General features: G+C 40.9%; 2 protein-coding genes across 7 annotated transcripts in view; one reads left to right on the top strand and one right to left on the bottom strand.

The window, feature by feature from the left end:
* The window catches only part of Amph (amphiphysin), a 124,487-nt gene that overhangs the window by 82,449 nt on the left and 14,537 nt on the right, over positions 1–27,501 (top strand). The window lies entirely within an intron of this gene.
* LOC140224441 (uncharacterized) lies at positions 834–26,885 on the bottom strand. 3 transcript variants are annotated; one of them, XM_072299454.1, is made up of 3 exons: positions 26,728–26,816; positions 25,848–25,985; positions 834–1,243 (listed from the first exon to the last, which is right to left on the bottom strand). In XM_072299454.1, exons 2-3 carry the CDS (start codon positions 25,882–25,884, stop codon positions 972–974), a joined length of 309 nt encoding a protein of 102 aa, XP_072155555.1. In that variant the 5' UTR covers positions 25,885–25,985; positions 26,728–26,816; the 3' UTR covers positions 834–971. The 3 variants fall into 3 exon arrangements, 2 of the variants coding, with proteins under 2 accessions (XP_072155555.1, XP_072155556.1); XR_011899719.1 differs by lacking the exons at positions 834–1,243; positions 25,848–25,985 and adding exons at positions 4,298–4,893; positions 6,049–6,512 and having other exon boundaries at positions 26,728–26,885; XM_072299455.1 differs by lacking the exon at positions 25,848–25,985 and having other exon boundaries at positions 26,728–26,876.

Raw genomic sequence — 27,501 nt, 5'->3', positions numbered from 1 at the left:
ACTGTGACCGATCAGTTTTCCAGGAACGAACTTATCCACAACTCCCAGGAGCTTCAACTCTCGGAATGCGTCGTAATCGAGTTTCACAACTTGCCGATACTTCGATTCACCGGCCAGAAATTCAGTGTGTTTTTGACCTTTTAACAAGTTTGTTCCGAGAAATCGGGAACTTTTAAAACGAGAGCAAGAAGCTGTGATTCTTGGATGGGAAAAGGAGGGGGACCTTTATTTATAAGTCCCTTCAAGACGAACAATCGAATCGAAGTTAATTTGTATAGTTTCAGTGAAGTTTTTTCTAGGGATAAAATGGACAGTGTTAAGCAGAAAGGAACCAAGCCTCTTTAATTGGGCTTTTTAATTGTTTTTCATGTAGACGGTTGTGCGGATCTTCGCGCAAATTCCAGTGAATATTTTGCATATTTGTAGTAAGAAGCAAATCCCTTAAAATTTTCAAAGGAATCCGTCCGAACGTTCTCTCGTAAAAAATTAAATTGCCCAGTCAAAGGCAACAGCTGATGTGGCTTGGTTCCTTTCTGCTAAACGCGGTCCAATAGCTTTCCGTGTCCTACTGTACTGATACGTACCCACCTTGCATTTCGGGCATCTTGGAATTTTTTGATGATTTCATGACGTAGGTCGGTACAGCTACGTTTAGCGTGAAGGGGACGTCGCTGTACCGACCTACGTCATCAAATCATCAAAAAATTCCATGATGCCCGAAATGCAAACACCTCCTTTTTTCTCTCTTTGCCAAGTGTTGCTATATCAGCACAAAAGCAGTGTCAAACCGTGCGGGCTGTAATAAAATTATCTCAGCCTCACAATGAAGCGTGTGAGCTTAAACTTTTTTATTCGACTCTAAAATTTTATCCGAAAGTATTGTTTCGAACCGTAGTTTAAGCGTGCAAATTTGGAAACTCGTGATCGGTTCAGGCGTTATCGCCAAGACCACCCCCCCCCCCCAGGTCATTTCAGCGTCCAAACGGAGGCGTAGGCGTGGAGGGCGGTGCGGGTGTGGTGCCATTGGTAGCGTCGTCGTCTCCTGCTAGGCCGGTAGTGTTCTGCGGTTGGACCCCCGTCGAGTTCTGCGGTTGCATTCCCGTCCCGTTCACAGAGCCGGGATTTGCGGGAAACTGCGGGTTCTGGCAGGACACGAGGGACTGGGGCCACAAGTCCGAGAGGGTGTACATGACGATGAAGATCCACAGGAACAGTCGAACGATCTTTTCCATTTCGGCGGGCACTGCAACGAATATAATGATTATTAACTTCCAATCGCCCGAGTTAGAGCCGAAGGGAAATCAGGAAGTCCCAATACCAGCGGGCCAATTATTGAAATCTATAGACAAAGCTATAGACAAGGTTTCAGGACATTTTGTCAACGATTTTTTGTCCGGTAGTTTACGCCCACACATAAAATAAGCAACAGTGACTTGGACTGCATTTTGCAATTTGGACCTATAAATTCTGGCTCATCTGAAGAAACAATTATGTTCATAGGGAAACTAATGGCACACACGTTGTTTTTTAAACCGGGCCGGAATTTACAGTTCCTAATTGCAAAATGTAGTCCGATTCGTCCAAGCGTTATATTTTAGTCGGAATGTGAAATTATATTTACAATATGGAAATGAGAAATTGAGAGAGAAGGAGCTGTTGTTATGGTTGCTCATTTTCTAAATGAAAGGTTATTACTTTCTCCTTTTGAATCATCTTTTTAAATTGTCATTAGTAAATATTTGGTTTTATTTCTATCCTTTAAATATTCGGTGTACAATATACCTCATATATGTATAGGTACTTTTTCTTATTTTTTTAATTTTTTCTTTACGAAATTATTACTTCATTTTGAAAATATTTATATTTTTAAAAAGTGACAAATATTTGTAAAACCTTCTCCAAGCGATATTAATCTCAATGAACCGCAGTTGTGCCGACAGAAACTGCAAAAATGAATTAAAGAGGGAAAAAAACCAAGAAGCACGCAATCTTTAGTTTTAACCCATTTGTACATCAATCTGTTATAGTCAAATACGTCAAATTTTGAGCGTTTAGTTGCGCGTACACCTCGCTGCAGCACAATTAAAAGCACAAAATGTGAAAGAAAAATTAAAGTGCTTTGGCAATCATTAAATTTGACACGGAACCACCAATATTTAAAAAAGACGCAATTTATTATTATTCTCCTTTGATAAATTGATACATATTTTTTCCATCAATTTGAATGAGAATGATCAATGCAGAGTGTGCAAACATTTCAAAATCACGAGTTAAAAAACGCTGACTATGCGAGTATAAATATTACAGCCTAATAGAGCGGAGCGGCGTGCTGCCAGCGCGAGAGGCTCACTGGCGCCTACAAACCTAAGTGGATACTTCACGCATTACACAATGCTTGAAGTATCCACTTAGGTTTGTAGGGGCCAATGCGCGTTCCGCGCTGGCCGCCCGCCGCGCCTTGCGGCGGCGCCTGAAGCAACTATTTCACAACAGAGGTGTTGCACAGTACTATACGAAATTGAACGTATTAAGAATGACAGGCATCCCTTAAAAGTACAGATCTTTCCTCGCAAAATAAATCAAGATACTAATCATACATTTCAGAAGATTATATCCTTTTGTCGTATCTCCTCCAATTATTGTTCAACTTAAACACCAAAGCTATCCTCGTGTTCAGTTCACTTAGTACTTTCCTCTTAAACACGAAATTCATCGAATCTCAGACACCTGCAATTTTTCTATCTTCTACAAGAGCCTCTTATTCATCAACACAAAGCGTTGAGTAGCAGTAGCATCATGGAAGTTTTTTCACTAATTTTTAAACTGGTCCCAAAATTTCAAGATCACAATTAGAACCAATGCTCGCAAAAATACATCTTATCGGAAGTCTCATGCTTTTATCGTTTTGTATAGAATCGCACGTTTTATGAAATTGTGGCTATCAATATAAAGTTGGTTGTAGATAGCTTTTATACGTTTAAATCTTCCTAGGATTCTTTAGGAGCCTCGGTATCGACGTAATTTTCATTTAAATTATCAAACGATTTCCCAAATACAACCAAATTCTGGCAAACTGATTCGTTCGTACTCCATCAAAAATGGTGTAATTTTCGCAAAACTACCTGCACATTAGTTGAATTCTTTACATAAATGGACGTATTTCTGTTAAACGGAACTAAGCGTTAAATTAAGTTCCTTTTGAGGATTTTAGAATCCCGAATAGCGCGTTCTGTCAAACGGAACTAAGCGCCATGGAAAAGCATTGCGAGTATATATCGACGGTGAAACTACCAAACCACGTATCTCGTTTGCGGTGTTTAGAAATCTACGCTCACATTTTATTTTTTTGAAGTAGACCAAATCAATATCATTCCTTGAAATTTTCACGGTATTTTCTCCGCTCAAAGAAGAAAAATCACAGAAATTTTCAAGACTGGATGTTAAGTAGTTTTTCATTTAAAAAATAAAGTATGACAGGAAGTCTGCGACGTCGCAAACCGAGATACGTGGTTTGGTAGTTTCACCGTCGATATGTAGGTCGGAACGAGCATCGCTTTCCGCAACACCCGCCAATCCAAGCCCCCTTTCCCTTCCTCCCTCGATGGCGCTTAGTTCCGTTTGATAGAAATACGTCCAAATATCGCTGTGTTTACCTCATTAAATTTTTTTCTGACTTTAGCCGAATCTAACTTTCTAATCAAATCTGCTCAAAGTTGGTGACTCCATTGAGTGTGCTAAAACTGTCTTAATCTCTTTTAAACTTCGTCCAGCTTCATCAAATCTTCGGCAAACTTAACCTATCGGTATACTGTTTTTGCGAAAAACTTTCCTAAATTTAACCAAGTCACTTGGCAAACGCGAAAGTTCCGTTTTGTCCCCGCACAACGCTATTGAACGTAAACTAATCGCGGAGACGAATCAATTGTTACCGATGGGCAATTTTACCTGAGGTTTAAACCACAAATTTGTAGGAAGTAATAGTTCAATCAAGAGGTGTCACGGATTAAAAAAAATGGAGTGACGTAGAAAAACAATTAAAATAATAATTTTAGCAGCCGATTATTGTGATCGATTACTTGAGAAAAAACGGATCTCAAAGGTGAACCGAACCTCCGTCAGAACTCAATTTCAAGCCGCATTTTACAATCGTTATACGTTTTTGTCCCAGTAGGCGTCAACTCACTGTTTAAAACACGCTCGTTTTTCAAAATTCCAAAAATAGTTTGCAATTTTTTTCCATCCGTGACACCTATCATTTACAAAACTACTGAAAGTGATGAACTCATAAAAACGATAGTTTTAAGTAGGCACAATTTTTTTTTTCTTTTTAAATATTAAATCATACATTTATTAAATTAATATTAGGTTTCCTGACACAATAACACCAGTCAACTGGATTAAATACATTAAAAAAGCACTAAAAGTTACAAGGAACTTCCGGCAACAGGTCAAACTTGCCTTACTTTAAAAAAGAAACATTGGTCATCCGGCAAAGAAATTATGAAATATGGTATGAAACTATCAATTAGGTGCATGTGTCGTTACGAGTGTTGTTACTGCCGAAATAGTCGATACAACATCCGTAAAAGTTCTTGCATTTGTTAGGTTGTCCAACCAAACCGTAGCACCTTCGATCACCAGCCACTGTTGCGTTTCGGGGACAGCAGCCAACGGTAGCGTGTCCCCAAAAGGACTCATTTAGGGGGCTGTTACAGAATGATCCAGTTTCGTTCTGGCCCTGGGGCTGGCCCTGGGGTTGGCCCTGGCCCCAGCTACCTGGTGTCAACCATGCGCATCCGATAATAGCCACGAGCAGAACCACCGCTAAGAATTTTGACCCCATAGTGCACTTGCTGATAACGGATAATAGTAAAAGGGACTAGAGTCTTTCGGCTGGAATAGAATATAAAAGTAAAAAGAAAACTATTAGAATTTACCACAACGTTTGATGTCTATACGAAAAGAAGGGTGAATATTAACCAGAAGCAGGGCCGGACTAGCCGGGGTACTAGCACCCCGGACTCGCAGGTTCTCTATGGAATGGGGTTTTCCATTACTACTTCTAATTGTTTTCCCCTGCAAGTGGTTCAATCAAATCTTTTGGGGACTTCTGGATTCTCGAAGATTATGAAGGATCGGAGAGGTCCTGAAATAAGGATTTTGGAGATCACGGCGCCCTTGAACTTCAGGATTTAGAGCTCCAGCGACCATTTGGATACCTGAGACTGGACTTTCAATGAAACTTGGTGATCAGGATTTTTATGGGACCTGCATAGCTTATGACAATGTTCATGAACTCTTGAGCTCTGATCTCAGCATTTTATCGGGTCCTTAAGACCGCAGTGTTTTAAAGGGCTCAACGGATAGTTTTGGTTTTTTTTTTTTTTGGGGGGGGGGCGAATTGAGAAGAATCAATATAATCAGTATTTTTTATCTCCTTTGACCTACGTGAAGGGCTTTTGGGACCTTTTTTTTCTTGCAGAAGTGATGAACCGCCTTCAATTTAGGAAGTATGCAACCCGCAATGTGCGGGCTCTTGTACCGGCGAGCACCCCGGGTCCCTGAGCGCTAATCCGGCCCTGACCAAAGGAAAATGACTGGGTCAGCTGCATGGTTAAGAAGAGTAGTCAACATATTTCAATCAAAGTAATTAGCCTCAACTCCGAGTTAATTCGTTTACGAGATATTTTGGAAAACATGCTGACTTGCATCATTCCACAGGCTTACCACCATCTTGGTCTCATCGATAATGTCCGTAGAGCAATCATTGCAATTAATTATAATTCATCGCTGATTATTGAAATCAATGTGAAAGAAACCGTGAGAAGTGCTCCTATAAAAAAAATCAATAAATGAAAGTCCAGCATTCTTCTGAACCTTCAAACATTATCTCAAATTTGGTCGTCTCTCTAAACGGTCAAGTTCATAGTTTTTCTGCACTCCTCCTCATACACCTTTTCCAAGAAACCTTCGTTTTTGACGGACCAAAAATTAATATTAAGAACTTTGTTAAGCTATAAGGAACTTCCGTTAGCAGATCAAACTTGCCTTTATTTAAAGAAAACACGGGCTCTCCAGCAAGGAAACTTTGAAGAGACAATGGAAAACGCGTTTCTGATGAAGGCTATCGATTAAACGCATGTTTCGTTCGCAATGTTTCTACTGCTGAACCAGTAGATGCAACATGCGTAAAATTGCTTGCATCTCACAGGTTTGTTGAGCAGACCGACGCACTTTCGCTCTTGAGTCACCCATCCTCCCCACCTTCTAGGACAGCAGGAAGCGGTAGCGTGGCCCCAAAAAGACTCATTTGCGGGGCTATAACAGAATGATCCAGCTTCGCCCTGGCCCTGGGGGGGCTGTCCCTGGGGTTGACCCTGGCCCTGGCTACCTGGCGTCAACCATGAGGATGTGAAAATAGCCACGAGCAGACCCATTGCTAACAATGATTTGGACCCCATATTGCACTTGGTGACAACGGTTAATAGTTAAAGGGAATAGGACTCTTAAGGCTAGAATAGAATATAAAAGTACAAAATGAAAACAAATTAAAATTGACCACAACACGTATGAAACTTATGTGAAAGGTGAATATTAACCAGAAGAAAATGACCGGGTCAGCTGCCCGGTTAGCAAGGGTAGTTAACTCAATCAAAACAATTTGCCCCAACATCGAGTTAATTCATTTACGAGATATTTTGAAAAACATGCTGACTTACAGCATTCCATGGGCTCACCATCTTGGTCTCATCGATGATGTCCGTGGGGCAGTCATGGCAGTTAAATACGATTCATCGCCGATTATAGAAATCAAGTGAAAGAAACCATAGTAAGTGCTTCTAAAAAAAATCAATAGATGAAAGTGCAGCATTATTTTGAACTTTCAGACATTTTCTCAAAAGGGTCGTTTCTCCAAGTGGTCTAGTATTGAAAGTTTTTCCGAGGATTATGCAAAAATTGGAAGAAAAACATTTTCTGCGCCCCCTTATTATACTCCTTCTCTAATGAACTCTCATTCCTGGCGGATCTAAAACCAATTTTAAATTCGCTTTAGCTTTCTTCTCGTAGAAATCAGCCCGATTGTTGAAATTTATGTCGACAAGAATCGAAAATCGATATATTACACAGCGCAGGCAGGGCTATGTCTTGTCTTATCTTGCCAACAATGCCCGCTAAAGTTTCAACGATCAGCCTGCCGTTGTCTACTGCGCGTATGCCTCAAATTATGAAAAAACGACGAACATGCTCAGAAAATTCCGTATTCTTACAGCTCTAAACTTCACCTGCCGTAAGTTTTTGAGCATTTGCACCTGAACTTCTCATTATCCAAAACCAGCGCACCACCATCGTAGATTTAATCCTACATACTTCGTCCTTTTTCTACCGAAACTAATTTCTAAAATTTAAAACCAAGCCTAGTCTACCCATTCACCGGGCGGGGAGAGAGAGAGGAAAGTAGAACGCAGGAGCTACGAGCGAGAGAAAGATCGCGCTACGTGTTGTTACGTCACTACCAAGTGGAGAATCCCTTCGGTGACGTCACATCGTAGAACCCCATCTCGTGGACCCGGCCGACAGCCGTCAAGCGCTTTGACCTTTCAATGTCGGATCCCCTCTTTGACGCAACCGGTAGCCTGGTCCGGAGGGAGAGGGGGGGGGGGCGAGCATGCTCCTCCGCCGTAAAAAGTAATTTGTTTACTGTTAAAAAGTCTCGGGGCGCGAACGATGGAATAGAGGATCAGTTACGCCGTGATCCTCCCCCCCCCCTCCCCTTCGACCATCCCGGACCCCCCGACCCCCACTTTCATCTCCACTCCTCGATCGTGAACTTGAACCGTTAGTGAACAGAGAGCCCCCAAGCCGAGACCCGCCCCCTCCCGTTGCCCCCTTTTTGCCACGCATACCTACCACAGACGAGGCAAGGTGCCGCAACTGAGCTTTCGACTTTCAAGCTCTTACGCGTGACTTCCTCAGTCTGGGATCATATGTAGCTTGATTCGAAAAGTAGCCAGTTTTAGAAAAAAAGCAAAATCCCTAGGAACGGTAAACATTGAATTCAACCATTTTGTTTTGTTTTTGACGGTGAATGGAAAATGTTATTAACGAACGTTTATCAATTATCAAAGAGAGCCTCGCAGCTAAAAATATAAAACTTCACGGTTTTTTAAAGTACAATATGAAAGTTCTTAAACACTGGAGTTGGGTACTTTTGGAAAGAAACCGACACCATTTTCATGTGAAATCAAGGAGAAGACGAAAAAAAGACAAGAATGTGCACAATTATCCCAAAATAGCTTCTCCAAGTAAACGAAATTTTCATTTTGTCCGAGTTGAGCAGGTTTCAAGATAAGATATCCAATAGAATTATGCACTTAACAGTAAACAGTGTAAAGTTTGAAGCACCGCCCAATATTTCCCTGCAACGCATTACTCTCTAAACATTTTTAAAAGTCCAAAATTATCTTCTGAGTTAAAAAGTATCAATTTTAGTTTATATCGGAATCAGCATATTCAGACAAGAAAACCGAAATTGAGGTATGTCCCAATTGAGGTTGGCCATCGAAATAGCAATAAGATGTCCGGTAAATGAGTAGAGTAGAGTTGGGTCGCCCAAAAACCTACCTAATCCTCTTACACGCAATATTCATTGAATTGGCAGAGTAAATTCAGTACGTCCAAAAAATATTTTATCACACAACACCTTGAAATTTATACAGTGGCTGTTTTAGGTAAGCAATCCTCGTTTCTTTTCCCAGCAAGTATGAACATCGAGTTTAAAAAACGCTATTATTTCACAAATTAGTTGAATGTTGAAGTATCTCTTAAACAATTTTGACTGTTAGTAGCGAAGACAAAACTCTATTAAAAAACGCTATTATTTCACAAATTATTTGAATGTTGCAGTACCTCTTAAACAATTTTGACTGTTAGTAGCGAGGACAAAACTCATTGAGGACGTAGTAAAGGAGACCTCGAAGCGAGCAATATGATCAGCCAGTATCCTCCTTCACTGCGGTAAAAACTTTTTTCTGGCCGAAGGTGCAGGGATAAAATGAAAAATCGCCTTCAATGCCGCGTGATACCAAAGCGCGATACCACTACTTCAAAGCGCGAATAGTTGCTACTATGCTCCTTCGATTTATGTCCCAGACTTGAAAAGGAACAAATCGACGGTGAAACAGCAGGAACGCAAGTATCAGTTTGTAACGCTGCAGCTTTCGTATCATACTTTACTTCTTCAAACGAGAAAACACTCATCGTAGTTTCATGAAAACTCCTCTGATTTTTTTCCTCTCTGTGAAGAATAATTTATGAACATTACTAGAAAAAGTGTTTTTTGTTCTCTTTTTATAACTTGAAACGGAAGCAAAGATTTTGAAATGCCGCAGTTGAAATACGCGTTTCTCCGTCGATTTGTAATGTGAGCACGTGCTGACTGCTCCCTAGTTGGATAATCATCCGCCCAACGTGATATAGTTATTTTGCCGAAAAAGGAAAGTGGGAAATTTCGTTTATGGCTCTTTCACGATAAATGTATGTCGAAGGCAATTAGTCAAATCAGACATTTTATCAAATGCCCAGGCCGGTAGTCATATTTTGACAGTTTACGGAATTCTGTAAATTTATGGCGAGGACTCGAGGAGTTCACGGGTTCTCAATATTTTGGGAAGAATAACTCTTCGAATCCACGAACTCTCTTTTTTCCTTCCTTTTTAGATGTATTTAGTACATTTAGATGATAAAATGTTAAAAATTCTATGTTGTATGACGTGCTGAAAATTTCGTGATAAATGTGCATTTAGGCCTGAAAATCTTTTAAAATACTATTTTATGCTGCATATTCTACAGAGAATTCTTTCTTACAGGAGCAACCAATCACTTTGTCTAAAATTAAGGTAAAAAATTAAAATTTCAATCGAAGTAAGAATATTTGACTACATGTGCATATGTACATATATAATACTTGATTTGACTATGCGCCTTCGACACGAAAACCGCCTTCGACGTGAAATTTCAAAAATATATGAAATTTCACGGGAAAAAAAAACAGCCTGAAATTTCAATTTGCTGACTTTGACGTGAAATTTCAAGTTCTTATTTTTCATGAAATTCTCAATCTCACACTGGAAAAAAAACACACTGGATTTAGAGTCCAGACTGTTGAAAACATTGACAAGAAAATTGAGTCTTGATTCAATTAGATTTTTGCTTAAATTCAAAGGAAATCCGCTCAAATTAAGAGGCTCTTGGTTCTTTATTTAAGCAAAAATCCGATAGAATCAAGAGTATTTTTTCTTGTCAATGTTTTTAAGAGTCTGGACTCTAGAACCAATGTGTTTTTTTTCCAGTGCAGTACTGTGCTCCGCGTAACCGACTCATTAGGCGCCAAAACCGAAACAAAGTGAAGAAACCGAGCATTTTGGCAGTGTTTATGGCGCCACAGGGAAGGAGCGTACTTGTACCCTCCTCTCACTCGCGATGCCTTGTGAGTCAATTGTTGAATCGTTATCGAATGACCTTGATCGATATATAGCATTGTGAAGATAGGGAACTATCGATCCAACTCATTCGATATCGATTTAACAATCGACTCGCTGGCTCGATGCGGAGATGGAAACGAGGCTAAAATTCATGCGGAAAGAGCAACGGCGGCGGCACGTATGCTCCTCGATAAGCATCTTCGCGATACGTTTATTTTCATAATCATAATCCTCTTCACCAGTGCGGAACTCCAGCAATTTTGAGATGAGATTGAGCCCGTCCCGTCCCGCAGTCGGAGCACTTTCTCCCACAACTGTGCATTCGGTCAAGTCTTTTACGACCGTAACACGACTTTTTCTCTCTCTCCCGGTCTGACAATAAAAGATTCGTTATCGAACCACGACGATACTGATCGCGATGTGTGTGACACGGAGAGGAAAATGTGAATCATTTGATGGGAATCGTAGGGTAATTTTTGAAACTCTGCCACGCGCAATGAACTTCCGAGGAGTCAAAAAATGGCTCGGACTCAAAAATTGCTACAAAAAATGTTTAAAATTCAGTTTTCTATTCAGGAATTTGAAAAAGCGACAACAGCATTGGGTAAAAATCCCCAACTCGCGGTCAGCCTCTGTTAGGGTTGCCAGAGTCGAGGAAAACCGGAAAATGTCAGGGAATTTTAAAAAGTCAGGAAAAGCCTGGAATTGTCAGGGAATTTCAAAAAGTCAGGGACAGCCTGGAACGTCAGGGAAAACGACGCAAGTATCCGGGGGAAATATTTTTAAATCACCTATATTTGCTCTCTGGGATGGGTTTGACGTCCTAACAACAGGTTTTGCTTGAAAACTTTTTCAAGAAATTATGTCTTTTTAACCGTCCGGCATTTCTTCAACATTTCTTCAACGGCATTTCTTCAGGGAATTTGGCCGAAATGTGAAAGGGAAAGCAGGAATTTGTCCAGAAATTTCATTTTCTATAAAGTCTATAACAACTCTGCAGGCTGATAGTTGCAATAATTGACAAACAAAGAAGACATAGAAAGTATGAAGCGACCCTTTTGGTTGAAATGGGTGGTTCTTTTATAGACTAAAGGGATAAACGATGGACTAACTATAGCGTCTCTCGTAGGTTGCCGTCAGTTAGTCTACCATCCTTTACCAACAGGATCCCTCTATATCCCTTTTGTCCCCTTTGTCTATAGCTTTGTCTATCAATTTCATAAATCAGCCCGCTGTTCTGTTCTTTCACTATAAACTTGACATGTCGTAGCTTTCTTTGAGCTGAAGGGATACACTGATCACAACCGTCGGAGAGGAAAGAGGCGATGTCTTGGAACCGATAGAGGCGAGTTGTCAACGTGGTTCAAAGTTGTAGATCGAATGAGTGAAGAAAACCGAGTCGAACAGCAGAAAGTTCGATGAATAACCCGGTCGTGGAGCGATTAACAAACGGCGATCCTCCATCACAGCCCATTGTTTTGGCACACGGATTCATTACGTCTCTTTTGTTCGACCTCACTCCACGAGGCTCAACGAGTAATCCTCGTGTTTTCATGTTATGGTAATTCTTCCCTCGACACCACGAGTCACTCAAAGGCTCAGAGCCTGGAGACAATATATCGTCACTTGGCTGACAAAAGGGCGTAACTGCAATTTGAGATGAGCCCGAAAAAGCATTGAGTGAAATGGACGAGAGGGTCCATCGCCAAATGTAGCTACGCCTTTATGTTAGGAGGGTGACGATACTTCAGAGACCCCGCACTAACGATCTGAGCTGTGTAATCCGGGGAGGCAAAAGTTAAGTTCGGAGGTCAACGCTATTTTTCATCGAATGATGATTGATGAGCAACTTGTTGAACATGAAATTCGCCTAATGATGACTGATGAAAGTCGGGATGCGTCAAAGTCGTCGCTTTTCTGACGCAGGGGCGTATTGACGTATGGCATGGTCTCCATATGATTTAATGATTTTTAAGGCTTATGTAGGAGTAGAGATACGTCCTTACGTCAATGGAGCGACATTTGAGGAGTTTGTGCAAATTAGATTCGGAATGTTGAACCAATTGGTTAACTCTTCCGGCATCAGTCGTCATTTCTGGTGAATCTGAGCGTTGGCCTCTGAAAGGAACTTCTACGCTGTAGGAAACACAGACCCTGGTAAAAATTGGCGATAGGAGCTGCGTTTCAAAATACCATAGGAGTTCTTATAGCCGGCTGAAGAAGGCGATAGAAAATCATATAGCTGGCTGTAGAAAGTGGAAAAAGTCATACGGCCGGGCTACACGAAGCGATAAGAAATTAAACAGCCGGGCTATAGTTCGTGTCGCCGGGCTTTACACTTTATCGCCTGGCTGTTGCTTTTTCGCCATCGGCTTTAAAAGGCTATAAGAAATTGTGTAGAAATTCGTATGCTTTGTAAATCCGCAAGTTTGTACGGAATCACCATAATATTTACAAAACGCAAATTATATTTTCCTTCACTACATATTTGTTTTCATCAATTAAAATGAGAATAATCCATACAGAGTGTGCAAACATTTCAAAGTCATGAGTTGAACAACGCTGACTCCACGAGATTAAATATTAGAGCCTAACACAAAGCGGAGTGGCGGCGCACTGGCGCCTACAAACCTAACTGGGATACTTCACGCACTGCGCAATGCGTGAAGTATCCCTGTTAGGTTTGTAGGCGCCGCGCAATGCGTGAAGTATCCCTGTTAGGTTTGTAGGCGCCAATGCGCGTTCAGCGCTGGCTGCCCGCCCGCCGCGCTGCGCCGCAGCGTACCACGGAGCTTGAAGCAACTATTTCACACCAGAGGTATTGCACAGTATCATACGAAACTGAAGGCGCTCCAACATATTAGGAATGGCAGGCATCCTTCAAAAGTACGGAGCTTTCCTCGGAAAATAAATCAAGATACTACGGCCCAAAAAGAGAGCGGTAGTCCAAAAACTCACTAAGTCCTAGCATCCGTAATTAGTAACGGATAGCATACACTTTATCGTCAGGCTATTGCTTAGTCGCCATCGGCTGTAAAAGACTATAAGAAATTGTGTTGCCGGCTATAGAAGCTATTGGAAATCTTACAGTCGGCTGTAGGTCTATGGTATTTTGGAACACAGATTCTACTGCCAGTTTTTAGCAGGGGCTCTAAAATATATTGTCTCTGCTCAGCACTGGCGTACTAAGGAGGATGCTGCCTGAACTTTCCAGTGTTGCCAAATTTTTCCCGAAAACATCCCCCTTCAAGATTGACGACTTAATATTCTTTTTTGAAATTTGAAGTCTACATCAGAGAAACCTCTGCTACGGTTTTTCTCATTGACAAGGCAGAGTAGTTATGAGCAGGAAAATTCAGCTTATAACTTACCAAAAAATTATATTCAAAACAGTGACACCGCTGCTCGGAGCAGATAATGTGGTTCATTTTATGCCGAAATAAAGCTTACACTTCTTAAAATCTGAAGCGTTTTGAAGCGTATAATAAATTGCAACAATAATATGTGCACAGTAAAATGTTTGGATTCTCGTCAGTGTAGCGATAAGGGCCGTTTCTCAAGCTTTGGAGTTGACATTTTCTAATTCCCTACTTACGTCCAACTTGTGGGAGCACAGATAGGGAGACTTAAGTAACTTGCAAAATGCTGAAAGTTTAATGGGGGCGCGACCAAAGCCACGTACATTTTATCGGGCTAAGTTGTGAAAATATCTGGTCGGTCAGAACAAAAACGAAACTTAGCGGTCGTTGAATCGTCGCCCACCATGTTTCGATCACGGTTCGGTCCTGATGCCATGCTTGCCAACTTGATCCGTTAAATGTGTACGCCGATGGGAACATATGGGTAGGGTGCCAAAAACTCAAAATTTCCAGTCATTGGTTCCATCCAGAGACTGCATATTAAAGACGCCGAATGATGACTGATGACTGAAGAGTTGAACAATTGGTTCAGCATTCCTAATCTAATTTGCAAAAACTCGCCTAGTTGAGTGCTCACTCCGACATTCATCAGTCATCATTTGAGGAAGCTCATGAAGTTTGGTGAAGTTTGAAATATTCTACTCATCAATCATCATCGGGCAAATAATGGCTTTAAACTCCGAACTGGGAGGTGCACCGAAAAAAAGTGAAGTTAATTTAACATTCTGGGTGTAAAAAAAGTGTGCGAGAACTTATAAAATGCTGAATCACCCGCTACAGCAGTTACTTCAGCAATGCCAAGTTATAAAACTAACTGCTGTGGCAGGTAATTCGCTTTTTTATAACTTCTCGCACACTTTTTTTACATCCAGAATGTTAAATCAACTTTAATTTTTTTTCGGTGTGCCTTTGAAAAATATTTGATTTAAGCTATACTCATTTGAAGCATTAAGAAAGCGGCTTTGCATATTTTTGCCTTTAATTCCGTACAGGAACGACGGATTAACATAAAAACACGACGCTCCATTTCCAGAGATGCACTGATGCTTTATAATTGATTTTCGAAACAAAGACCAATTTTTTACAATACGCCTATCTACGGGCAAACTCTTCAATTTTTGCCGGTCGATTCGCACCGGGAATACCGTATATCTCAAGATTTATATGTAAGATTCCTGTTAGGTGGCCCTCTCGGCTTTCATTCATCAAATTGTTTCAATGGACCACTAGACAAGGCACGAAGTTAAGCATTCTGATACATGTTTCTTGATCAGAATTTCACGTAGAACGCAATTCGCGCAACGAAAATTACTGAAACCAACTCCTAGCGAAGATATTAACCTTTTTTTTTCACATTGGTTACGCGGATTTTGAATTGCCCACTGACAAGAAACTCAAAGCTCTACGTGAGTCAAATCGCGCACCACAACGGTTTCAACAAGCCGCTCAATCGAGCAATGTTCATTTCCCACCATGTGTTGTTCAAATTATAAGCAATTTGCTATAGCTGAGCCAAAGCGTCAAGATTGAGGTTGCCAGATTTTTATATCGCAGAGACTGTCATGATAACGTTTATCGCGCGATGTGAATCATGCAGAGCATTGAGTTTTTATGAGCGGGTGGTTTGAATTCAAGCATCAAGAATCATTAAATATCTTTGGAAGGAGTTGGTTTCGGTAATTTTTGTTGTGCGCGTCGTATTCTACGTGAAATTTTAGTTAAGAAACATGTATCAGAATGCTAAAATTCGTACCTTGTCTAGCGGTCCATTGGACATATTCATGCTAAAAGAAACTATGTTACTCGGAAACCCTATGCACATAGTTCCTTTTAGCATAAACACGTCCAATTTCAAGAACTCTGATGCTCGATTAATGGAAGGACTAGGCGCAGTGGCGTGGCGTGAATTGCGAAGTATCGATTGTTATGCCATTTAAAACTATGGTAAATAATCGATTACTAAGGTGTTCGCTGCGAACACCCTGTCTATCGATCCTTTTCTATAGTTCGAAATAACATAACAATCGATATATCGCAAAGCACTCCACGCCACTGACGAGGTGAGGCGATGGCAGAGCCAACTTACGCAGGGTTTTATTGATTTATTGATTCAGTCATTCATTCATTCATCCTACTCCATTCATTCGATTTCTCGGTGAATGAAGCCTGGAAGGTTGATCTGTCAGGCAGTCCATTGAGCTGATTGATCGGGATACTCCGTCTGAATAGGTACGAATTCAAAATACCGAAGCGGGTACACGGCTAAACATCACAATGAAAATCTTCAGTTGCACCTGAAAGCTCGTCAAATATTGACGCTACGCTGAGAGGAGGCTACGGAAGTGTAATTTATTATCGACAATTTATCGTGTACTCTGAGCATTATTATATTTAGGATGGATGAGTCGGATTGATTACTTCATTCCATCACAGTGAACCCTCGGAGTAGGCTTTTCAATATCAGCGGCTTTTTTAGAGTCCTGTAAACGTTTTTCTGCATAGAGAAAAAAAAGAGATAGTCGCATCTCGGGAATCTTGGATTTTTTTGATGACGTAGGTCGGCACGGATGGGTTTTATCGTCTATTTTCTTGGAAACGGTGTCGTTTATGGAGAAAAGTCACGTGTACAAAGTGTTTGAAATTATTTGTTGAGTTTGTCTAAGCCAAAAAATCGGATGTCATGGTCCGTTTTTCATACAATTTCGGATTTTGCTGGAATATCCCTGCCATATTGTACCGATCTACGTCACGGCGTAAAAAATCCTCAAGAGGCGACCACCTCCTTTTTTTCTCTATGGTTTTCAGGTATCGTATTCCATGAAAAAATTTCTTCGGGTCCGGGTATTTTTGTATGGGGTCCAAGCTTTATTAACTACGGTAACGACGGTCCGATTATTGAAACTTTGTCGGCACGAAAAGTCCAGACCTATAGTCCTATCTAAATCAATCTAATCATCCAATACATTGGATTTATTTAGATGTTCAATCGGGCTGCTTTAATCTTTTAATAATCGGCTGCTGGAAACTCAATTTACTAAAATATTGAGAGATAATTCAAGATAAACAAGAAACTTCTGGTCTCGACAATTTCCGGATTCCCGAGTCCTAAGGGAGCAGGAAACCGTAGATTTTTCCGTCGGCTTTTTAACCCTCAAATCTTTGCAAGAATGACTTTTCCGTGCCGTCTGTATACAAATCTTACGCACGGCATTGTCGAGAGACTTCGCCACGGAAAAAACGGATCCGTCGAAGCGGTGTGGCCATTTACGGCCGGAACTTTCACTCGAGACGCGAAAAAAAAGGAAAGAAAAAAGTTGTCACCGATACCGCTGCGACTCGTCGCCTCCAAAAACGAAAGGAACAACAAACATTTTAAATTACAGGAAAAAAACAAACATTTGGATTCGGAATCTGAAACCACTTTCCTCGGATTCGAACCGCCCGTCGCCCAGATCTCGTTGCGCGGTACACGTGCTTTTTTCTCCTTTCTTTATTCGTGTATTCGTTTCTTCGTTTGTTTATTTGTGTGGCATGGAACTATTCGAAATATGCCTTGAATTACTGTATCGTTGTGCGGCGGATTGTTTTGAACGAAGGGAAAATAAGGCATCATTCTTTTCTCCACTTAAAAAAAAATAATAAAGTATAGCGATAGCTAAGGAATATTACCGCCTATCCGTAATATGACAATTTTGCAGGACATAGAAGAAATTTCACCTTTTTTGTAATTTTGAGGTTGGATTTGCAACGTATTTACACATTACGGCGTCTTTACAGCGCTTTCATGCAGAATTGGAAAAAACTAAAAAACATCAGCTTGCGAACGGGGGAGCGTAAAGGGGATCCGGGCGGCTTCCTCCAGAAAATTGTAGAAAGTTTAAAGCATCTAAAATGCAGTTCTAGTCATGAAAAATTACCAAATATGAAGGTCCTTCCTTCTTCCATCCGCTTTTCCCTTCTTTCTTTCTCATCTTCCTCTCGGATAAACGTGAAAGAACCAGACCACCACCATGTAGGGCTCAGGTTTTTCATAGTTTTTTTAATTTTTATCGCAACATTTCCGACTGAAAATGACTCAGTTATGAGTTGAAACGTCCCGGTTTTCTAATTGTGTATTTTAGCGTTGTTTCCCGTTTTTCCCCCTTGTTTTTCTACTGGGAAAGGGAAAGCACGCCCCTTGCCGCCTCCCCCCCCCCCCTCCCCAGGTCCGCCGATACTTTTCCCACAGTGTAGAAACGACGTTATTTTTCAGTTGCACAGAAGAGTAGATCGCTTAGCTCTCGAAGAATATATACATGGCACAGAATCGTTGCTCTTGATTTTCACGGCTCGACATCCGTTATCAGCGGGAGCGGGAGCTTTCCATGCTTTGCGATGTATCGATTGATCTGTCATTTATATCTAGGGAAAAGGATCGATAAACAGGGTGTTGGCAAGGAACACCTTAATAATCGATTCTTTACCGCAGCTTCAAATGGGGGAATATCGATAATGGATCGTTGAGGCCTCGCCACCGGAGCTTTCGAAAGGGACGGAGGATACAGAGTGATAGCGTGGGCGTCTCACAATGATCCTCGCGCCGCGGCGCCGCAGACGGCCACCGCCTCCGAGCAGAGATCTGAAAGTTACCGACGGACGTCGCGTCGCGTCGTGTGTGACGTAACGTTTCCGCCCGGTTATGAGCCGGTCGGTGACGCTCCAACGGACGAACACGGGCCCACACAAAACGCATCACGCAAAGCACTCAAACTAAAACTAACGCGCACGCAATTCATGCACCTTAATGTCGGGAACGCGGCGTTTCGGACGAAAAACAAAAAAGGAAGAAAAGACACAGTTCTATGACGTAGCAACTGCGTTATACCTGATACTTTGAGGGGAAATGACTTGATACAAGCAGAAATGAGGTGTTGTGGTCCAGTTACACGATCAAATTAAGCCATCAAATTGAAGCTCTGATTGGTGGAAAAAGACCTGAGGTGAGGATGCGATCAATGAGAGGCCCAATTTGATGGCTCAATTTGATCGTGTAACTGGACCTTTGGATGCAAACGGCAGGGTCTCCACAGTCAAGGTATACCGGGAAATGTCAGGGAATTTTAAAAAAATTAGGGAAAATCGGAAATGTCAGGGAAAAATTGTCACATCACCTTCATTTGCTCTCTCGAGTGGGTTTAATGTTTCGAACAACAAATTTTGCCTGAAAACTATATTGCTAACTGTCTGAATAACAATTGAAAACTATTGCTATTTGTCTTTTTAAAAATCTGGCATTTGTTCAATCGTCAAGGAATTTCATTTTCCAAATTCTGTGGCAACCCTGAAAAGGGGCATTTCTTGGTTGCTGTGTTCCAGAATCTCCAGTGCTTAACAGAAACTGCTTTACTGATTTCTTACGGAAATCTGTTCGATTAAAGCGGTTTTATTTTATATTCAGGTGGGAATCTTCGTCAGATTAAATGATTGAATTAAGAGGGAAGTGAACATTATTTCTGCCTAAATCAAGTCAATTTTCCTAGTCGTTCTTGGGAGAAGGAACCTACGTCCACAAAATTTCAAAATTGAGTCGTTAACACCAGCGGGGCGATTATTGAAATGATATCGACTCTATGTCGCCGCTTTGTCGTGTCGCGCCATCGACTAAGCATATGCTTAGTCGATGGCGCGACACGACAAAGCGGCGACATACAGTCGATAGCATTTCAATAATCGCCCCGCAGAATATAAAGAAGTATTCTACGAACATTTTGGCATTCTCGGCACCAAGAGACCAAGGAATGTCGAGCCACTTTAAAGTCGTGGCGTATTGAAGTTCGCAGTTCGAACAACGTAGTTCTGAGAAAAATATTTTTAAAATTCTACTCCTCCTTATTTAGGGTCCGAAGTTGCTGGAGTGCAATGCAACTTTTCTGCCTCTATTGACACAGTAACAATCTCACTCACGCCGAAACTTCAAAATCTGACTTTTCGGCCTAGCTTGACAAAAATCATTCTCATGAAAATGTGTCCTCTATGGGAAAAGTGGGCCTTTCCTCGCACAAGCATAACATATCCCTAATTTTACCGGAATGAGTCTTGTCGTTGGAAAGAAAATTGATCGATGCAACTTTTCACACGTTTGATTTTAGCACCGGTGTAGATTCAACTGTATAAAACAACGTAAGATTGAAGTAAAGAAAAGACATTAATTTAAGACTTATCTGGTCATAATGAATCCATTTCATGGTTGTTCCCAGCGTCCTTTTTTCCATTCCGCGAATGACCATAACCTCTGCTCCGGCGTGCAAAACAACTTTGGTAAATTGAACGCATGCACACGAAAAATAACCATGAAACATATCTCATTTCCACCTTTAAATGATCGAAGACTCGAAGGGAAACGAAATTTCAGATGGAGGAAACTAAGAGAAAACATTTGGTCCGAATTACTTAATGTTTGATTTGATTTGATTTGATTTGATCGAAGCAAGGAAGGTAGCCCTCGACTACGCAGACAATTTTTGTTGCAATTGTTTGCTTTCTAAGTAAAACTAGCTTCCTTCCCTAATGATACAAAATTAACAATTGCCATTGATAATATGGTCACCCTCAGGGTTTATGACACATCGCGTCTTCGTTGAGAGAAGATTTTGAGCCCATTTCGATCATTAATGATACGGATAGTGTGTTCGCCTGATCCGCCTCGCAAGATAACTATTCGAACTCGGCCGTCGTGATGGTTGCATAGGCAACGATTAGAAGGCGTTTCTTGGTGCGGACTTCATATCCAGAAATCTACTCGGGCGACAATGTGCAGTGTGCAGTGAGGCATTTCTCTTTCTGGCTCTTTCCAAACCACTTATGTGTAATGGGGGAGCTGATGGCACATATGAGCCAGAAATAGTGGTAACAAGGGAATGAACGTTAAAAAATTTTAAACCCCGGTTTTTCTCGGAAAAGACGTTTACTGATTTTGGATTGTAGATCGCATGAATCGCTGATTTTTGGAATTTCCGAACGATATTAATGACAGATGGAGCATTAATTTTCTGTGACGATGATCAAATCGGTTTGTATGAGATTGTAAAAGGTCATGCACTTCCAACGCATCGCACAGATGCCCACACGAATAGGTACACATATTGGCTTTATCGGAACACTCAAAGGCATCACCAAAAATAATTGGGAAGAGACAGGATTAGAGGAGGACTCAAGTTGCCCTAGGGGTACAGAAATTTGTTTTCTTCCAAGTTTTTACAGAATCCCGAGGAAAAATCTGTAAGTTTTTCAAACCTGGAAATTCGAAGAACTGACCCAGAACTCGAGAAAATGCCCATTTGCCGACCCGACAATCGCAAAAATGAGAAAACACCCTTCAAGTTTGGTCCAAGCTAAACCGAATTTTGCGATCCCGCATTCCTGCACCCCTGGACGCCCTCCCCTTCGCTTTCGGTCGCTTACTTTTCTGAATCGTATAGTTCGTAATAAAACAATTGATAATGCAAGAAATAAGGAGAAAATGCTTCTATTCCGCACGAGAGTCACAAATTAACTCGGAAATCTCCCCCTGCGTCAAGGGCAACGTTCACATAGTAAAAGGGAACCAAGTGATATCGACTATTGCCAAAGTCCATAGGTCAATCCATTTTTTGTACCCGAAAACGGTCGCACAAATTCTTTTGATCTCTGTAACAAATTCCGTAAATCTTTCGGGAGGATCCGCACAGCGTTCTCCTGTCACGATACGAATAATTTTCCCATGAGTTCTGACGACAATCAATACTACTTCGTTCCCTTCCGCTGAACTTTGCTCGCATTATGACGTCGTAATCGAACAAGAAAATTGTGGTTTCACGATCGATGGTTAAGACCAATTTTCTCTCCCCCCCCCCCCCCCCCACGCGCGGAGAAAAAAAACTTTAGGTAAACTAAACGTAAGCTCATAGAAGTCGGTGGATACTTTTTGGTTCTGAGAAATGGACCATCAGTCGCGCTAGCCGCTCGTATGACTCCACCGAATGTCGATTTGCCGAACTGAAATTCCAGTTCAACGAATCGAAAAACTTGGGTCCTTCCATGAGGATCAAAGCTACTTCGCTTTGGAGATAGGCTTCGGTCCCATCAACCGAAGAGGTCAAAGGGTGCAACCGAGGGTTTTCGGGGTTTTGGAAAATCGGAAAAAGTCGGGGAATCCGTCGAAAAAGTAAAAATTTTCCTGGGAAAAGTCAGGGAATTCGTGGGAAAAGTCAGGGAATTTCTGAGACATCTACTAATCACCAAAACATATCACTGATCCTTCAACTGTTCACCCTTTCTAGTCATTTTCAAGGCTTGTCGTCTCTGAACCAGCTACTAAATGCCTTCTTCCATAATTTGATCTCTAAACAATGGAAAGGGCCCCATACATTCCTAATGGGGATGTTTATCACGATCGACCTCCAACTTTTTTATTGCATTAAACTCGTCTTCGGATGCTGATCAAAAGTCATAATTGCGCGCAATGAATCAGCATACAAGTACGAATTTAATGCAATAAAACATTTGAAATCGATCGTGGTACACATTCCCGTTAGTCCAGTAAACGAAGGGATTTATGCGGAACAAATTAGTAACAAGCTGAACTTTTTACCACTGATTATACCCACTGTGGGGCGTATTTTCACAAAAGTCCCCATTTCTAGCCCCCTAGGGATTTTTGCTAGCCCCCCTCAAAGTTGAAAAATCCCCCCTTCCAATTAAACTGCTGTAACTTGGCTCCTATTATAGTTAGACACCTCAATTTGTTTTTAAATTGTTCGTATTGATACGTACGTTAAAATGAAACCATTGGTCATCAAAATTTATCAAGAGATCGTTAAGAAAATTTTAAAACAAATTCAAAATTTATGAAATGGAATTATTTTTTTTAAAATAAATCGGAATAACTCCGTTATCGATTAAAAAATGGAATTTATACTTATATGAAAATATTTAGAGGACGCAATTTCCTATCAAATGGTGTATTGGAAGTTAAGGTAGGAGCAAAGGGTGAGGATGAGAGGGGGGTGGAAGTCCGGCAGAGCGCGGTTCAGCGCGGCGCAGCGCAGCGTATAATAACACGCAGCACTCACATAGACCCGCCCCAACTCAATGCTTCATGGCGGCATGTTTCTCAAAAAGCCCACTCCTAGAATTTTTTTTTCTTCAATTCTGAGAGGGCAACATTCTTGTGAACTGCAGATAAATTTTATCTTTCAAAACCATAAATTTTTCAACATGTTTGGCTATAAATAATTACATTATATTTGAATGAAGCTGTTTCCACTTGGACGTGTTTTCGCTTCCTTCCTTTTTTTATTTATTTTTTTGAGAGTGAAACATTTTGAAATTTAGTTAGTAGTAAACATGACTGAATAAGAGGAATAAATGAGTATAGAATTAGATTGAGGTGGAAATTTATGGATATCTTTAATTACCTAATAGTTTTACTTATGAAAGAACACACAGCTCTACGAAAAATTAGAGCAAAAACAAATATTTAATACGAAAGAAAATGCCTACATGGGTATTACAAAAATGTCACCTTTTAAGCGATGTAGTCTATTATTGATGGCATTCGTTAATTTTCAGGTTAAAATTAATTGAACAGCAAATAAAAGCAATCATCGTAAAAATTATCAGTAACAAAACAATAATGACAGAAAATAACGAAAATGGACACATAAAGTTAGCTGTTGGCAAGTTCAAGACGATACTTAAAATTATTTCGGGCAAAAACCTATAGATGGTCCTCTTCAAATTCTTCGACGGCTGGTAATATATTTTTACATGTTCCGCCACTACAATTACGACACATAGCTGAACAACAGAGTCCTTTTTTAAAACATTTACAGTTTGTGCCGCAACCAGACTTACAGTTACAGGAGGTTATCTATATAACATCATCAGGCGCAAAATTTAATGTAGAATGAATAGGTAATAGAAATTTTCTTTCATCGCTTCCCTCTTCTTCCCTCCATCCCCACTCTCTCGGGTCGAGAGAACTATTTCCAAGCCAAACTTGAATTCGATAGTAAACTCTAAAGCTATGCTGTTTCGCCGCTAATGATGTTGGTGGAAGAGTCACCATCTCAAATTTAGATTTTAAGGACATTTTAGCAACTTTTCTTGAATACATTATGAAGCGGCACTCATCTAAAATTTGAGTTAAGTTGGCTCCCCCATAAAATGAATTAAATATTTTTCGCTTACTATGCCTATTCTTTCCTTATCAACAATCGACTCATTAAAAATTAGAACATCTTTTTGTAAAGAAGAATCATTAACCATGGGAGGTTGTATGCTTTTATTTTACTTGTCCTGAAAAGAGCGGAGGTGGTGTCGCATCCTGTCATTGCATAAGCGAAAAGAAGTAAAGAACTAGTCTGCTTAAAATCGTCGACTAGTTTCACGATATTATACAGAGTACCAGGATTTTTTGAAGTTCCAGGAATTTTGAAAAATATATTTAGTTTCCTTCTCTTGATTAATATTAACATTATAACCGTAAGATCAGTGTCCGTCCCTACCATAACAACTGTTTCTCCTCTCTCAGCTTTCAAAATGGCAGACGAGACAATATCCCGATCTGCATCGGCCTCTGCAATAAACACCTCGACACCAACTTTTCTCAACTGCTCCTCACTGACAGCTGCAATGAGCTTTTTCTTATTTTAAGAATTTGAGAGAAATTCAGCCTGCGTTTTCGTACCTACATTGCATTGCTAAAGTGAAATTTATTGTGGCTGATGTTTTTTTTTTTTTTTGCTCTTCTTAATTTTTCTTGACCTTTTGTGGTTGAATAAGCAGGATAACCGTCGAAAACAAAAGATGAATGCTTAGTGTATCGCTTAAGAGCACAAGATACGTACATATTGACAATATCTCCGTAAGTAGCAAGTTTCGGCCATCTTTTCGGCATTTTCTCACACACTCTTGCAGCATAGAAGAATGAACCCTTCCACCGCGGTCATTTTCAGTACACGCCTCATACACGGAGAAAAAAATTTCGTACGTGGGACCCGAAGTTTAGGTCATATGGATCTCGGAAGTTTTCGGAATGAGCATCTGAACACTTAATTAAGGTCTAGCTGCCGAAGTTCAGGTCTGACATCTAAAACTTCAGTTCTTACATCTGAAGTACTTCAGATGTGAGAACCGAAATTTTTCGGATGTGAAAACCGAAGTACTTCAGATGTAAGAACTGAAGTTTCAGATGTCAGACCTGAACTTCGGCAGCTAGACCTTAAGTGTTCAGATGCTCAATCCGAAAACTTCAGAGATCCATATGACCTAAACTTCGGGTCCCACGCACGAGATTTTTTTCTCCGTGTACAATACATCCTCCGACTCCTGGAGCCATCCTGGTTCCTACCCTCAGATTCGGAACTTGACCGCTGGTCGGCACTTTGTCTATAGGATATTTCCATTCATTTTTCCTAGGGAGCGTGGTGAAAGCGGCATGCTGAAAAAAATGCTCGGCGCCGTCTTTTCATCGAGATGTCGTGTTTTTAAGGATGCTTCGGCCACCATCTTAATCCGTTCATAGTCAAATGAAGCGACGCAATACTGCCATGCCAAGAAAGAACGCCGTATGAACATTCGGACGTTGCCCAATTTCCTCTGATATAATAAGAATTTTCCGGCAAACTTGTGAGCAATTTTCTTGCAAATTTTCAGGGAATCGAATACACAGTTTTGTTTACGGTGTCTGATAGGGTACCTATCGAAAAAATATTCATAATTTTACGTAGGTATATAGCAAAATATCGTATAAGAGAAAATTCGGCAACATTCGAACTTTCATGAGGCTTTTTTCCTAAGTACGGCAAAATCTTTGCCACAAGTCACAGTATATGCTCAGAAAAAATATAACGATGTCGTTTGAAGTTAACTTAGTATGTGACTATCAAGACGATCGCCAGCCCCTCTGGTCGCTAGGCGTACCTACCGCTCAGCGCTGGGTGCGGCACGGCGCCGCGCGACATCGCACTGCGTCATGTTTCGGCTCCTCTCCCACCCCACTCATTGTCCGAATCCTTACTTCAAGAGGACCAATTGAAAGGAAATTGTGTTCCCTACAAAGTTTCTAACAAACAAAAAGTTCATAGTTGCAGTTAGAAAAAAGTTATCACGCTCTTTGTGAAAAAGAGGCAATTCGATTTCTAAAAATTTGCGAATTTTTTCAAAATTTTCAGCTTTCCGTGGAAAACTTTGCATGATTATTAAAAATTTCTTAAAGAACATATCAAGACGGACATTTTAAAAAAAATTAGAGGTGTCTAGCTACATTAGGGTCTGAGTTATAGCGCTTTGAATCAGAGGGGGATTTTTCAACTTTGAGGGGGGCTAGCAAAAATCCCTAGGGGGGTAGGGATGGGGACTTTTGGGAAAATGGTCCTCTCAATGGGTACTATCAATGGGGGGAAAAATTAGCTTGTTACTAATTTGTTCATCAAACCCCCTCTTTTTTCCCTTCGTTTACTGGACTACGTAAGGAGTGTACAGGGTCCTTCTGTCCGAAGTTTATCGAGAGTCAGTGTATAAAAAAATGTGAAAATTTCGAATGTTCAGAAAAAGTAAGGGGAGTAGAAAAATTTTGGAGTCAGGGAAAAGACAGGGAATTTGAAGATGAAGAAATGATGGCAACCCTGGTCCTCCGAACCGAAAAGCGGCCACTGAAATCCTCCAGATCTCAAAACCGAGATTTTTTTTCTCCGTGTCGTTTATTCGAACTTTCACTCCCCATAGAATGAAAACACCACGTCTCTGATCCCTGAAACAGCTTTAGTTTTCAAAATTAAAGGCGAGCTACCTTTGAAAGGACTCACCTTTGAAACTTTGTCACCTTCCTGCTGTGATGTCCGATCGGAGGCTCAAGCTGCTCTGGGCAGAAAACAGAAAACACGTACCTACCGTTTGGTCGCCCGAGGAATATCAACCGGGTACAATTGTTCAAATACCAACGGCTCAAATATTTACGCAACGGCCAATTTAGGTATCGGCGAGCCACTTAACTTCGCACAAATATGCAATGCTGTATGGTTTGTGTGCAGGCCCGCTATTACATAAACAAAACTTCGCTCACAAAAATACGATCCAACGCCTTGCCACCTCGAAGCTGCTGCCCCAAGTTGTTGTTTTGTCGAACATCATCATTGGATCACATCACATCTCCCCATTACAAGTTCGCAGCATTGAACAAGAAATGGCTGTGAAATGCAATGCTACATCAGTCGCTCAGTGGCGTGGCGTGCTTTGCGATCTATCGATGTATCCCCATTTGAAGCTGCGGTAAATAATCGATTGGTGTTCGCTGCAAACACCCTGTCTATCGATAATTCTCCATAGGTTTAAATGGCCGATCGATCGATACATCGCAAAGCACGCCACGCCTCTGCAGTCGCTCGTATGCTCTTTCACTGAAAAAAAAAATATCGGTGTATTTACTAAGAAAAGGGTAAAATTACCAAGAATTCAGGAGTCTATTTGATCCCAGCTTTTTCTGGGTAAAATTACCATTTATGGAATTGGTAATTTTACCGCGAGAAATCTCGGTAAAATTATTGAACTTTCTCAGTAATTTTACTGGACCTTGGTGAAAA

This window comes from Bemisia tabaci, chromosome 4 (assembly GCF_918797505.1).
Source record: "Bemisia tabaci chromosome 4, PGI_BMITA_v3".
NCBI classification, from domain to species: Eukaryota; Metazoa; Arthropoda; class Insecta; order Hemiptera; family Aleyrodidae; genus Bemisia; species Bemisia tabaci.
The sequence above is the reverse complement of the archived record's forward strand: the minus strand, read 5'-3'. Positions and strand labels throughout refer to the sequence as shown.

Coding starts and splice junctions, on each gene's coding strand:
- LOC140224441 (XM_072299454.1), bottom strand. CDS start 25,884: ATGTCGCGCGGCGCCGTGCCGCACCCAGCGCTGAGCG. Junction 1,244..25,847: donor GCCGCACCCAGCGCTGAGCG/GTAGGTACGCCT, acceptor TATTCGTTGCAG/TGCCCGCCGAAATGGAAAAG.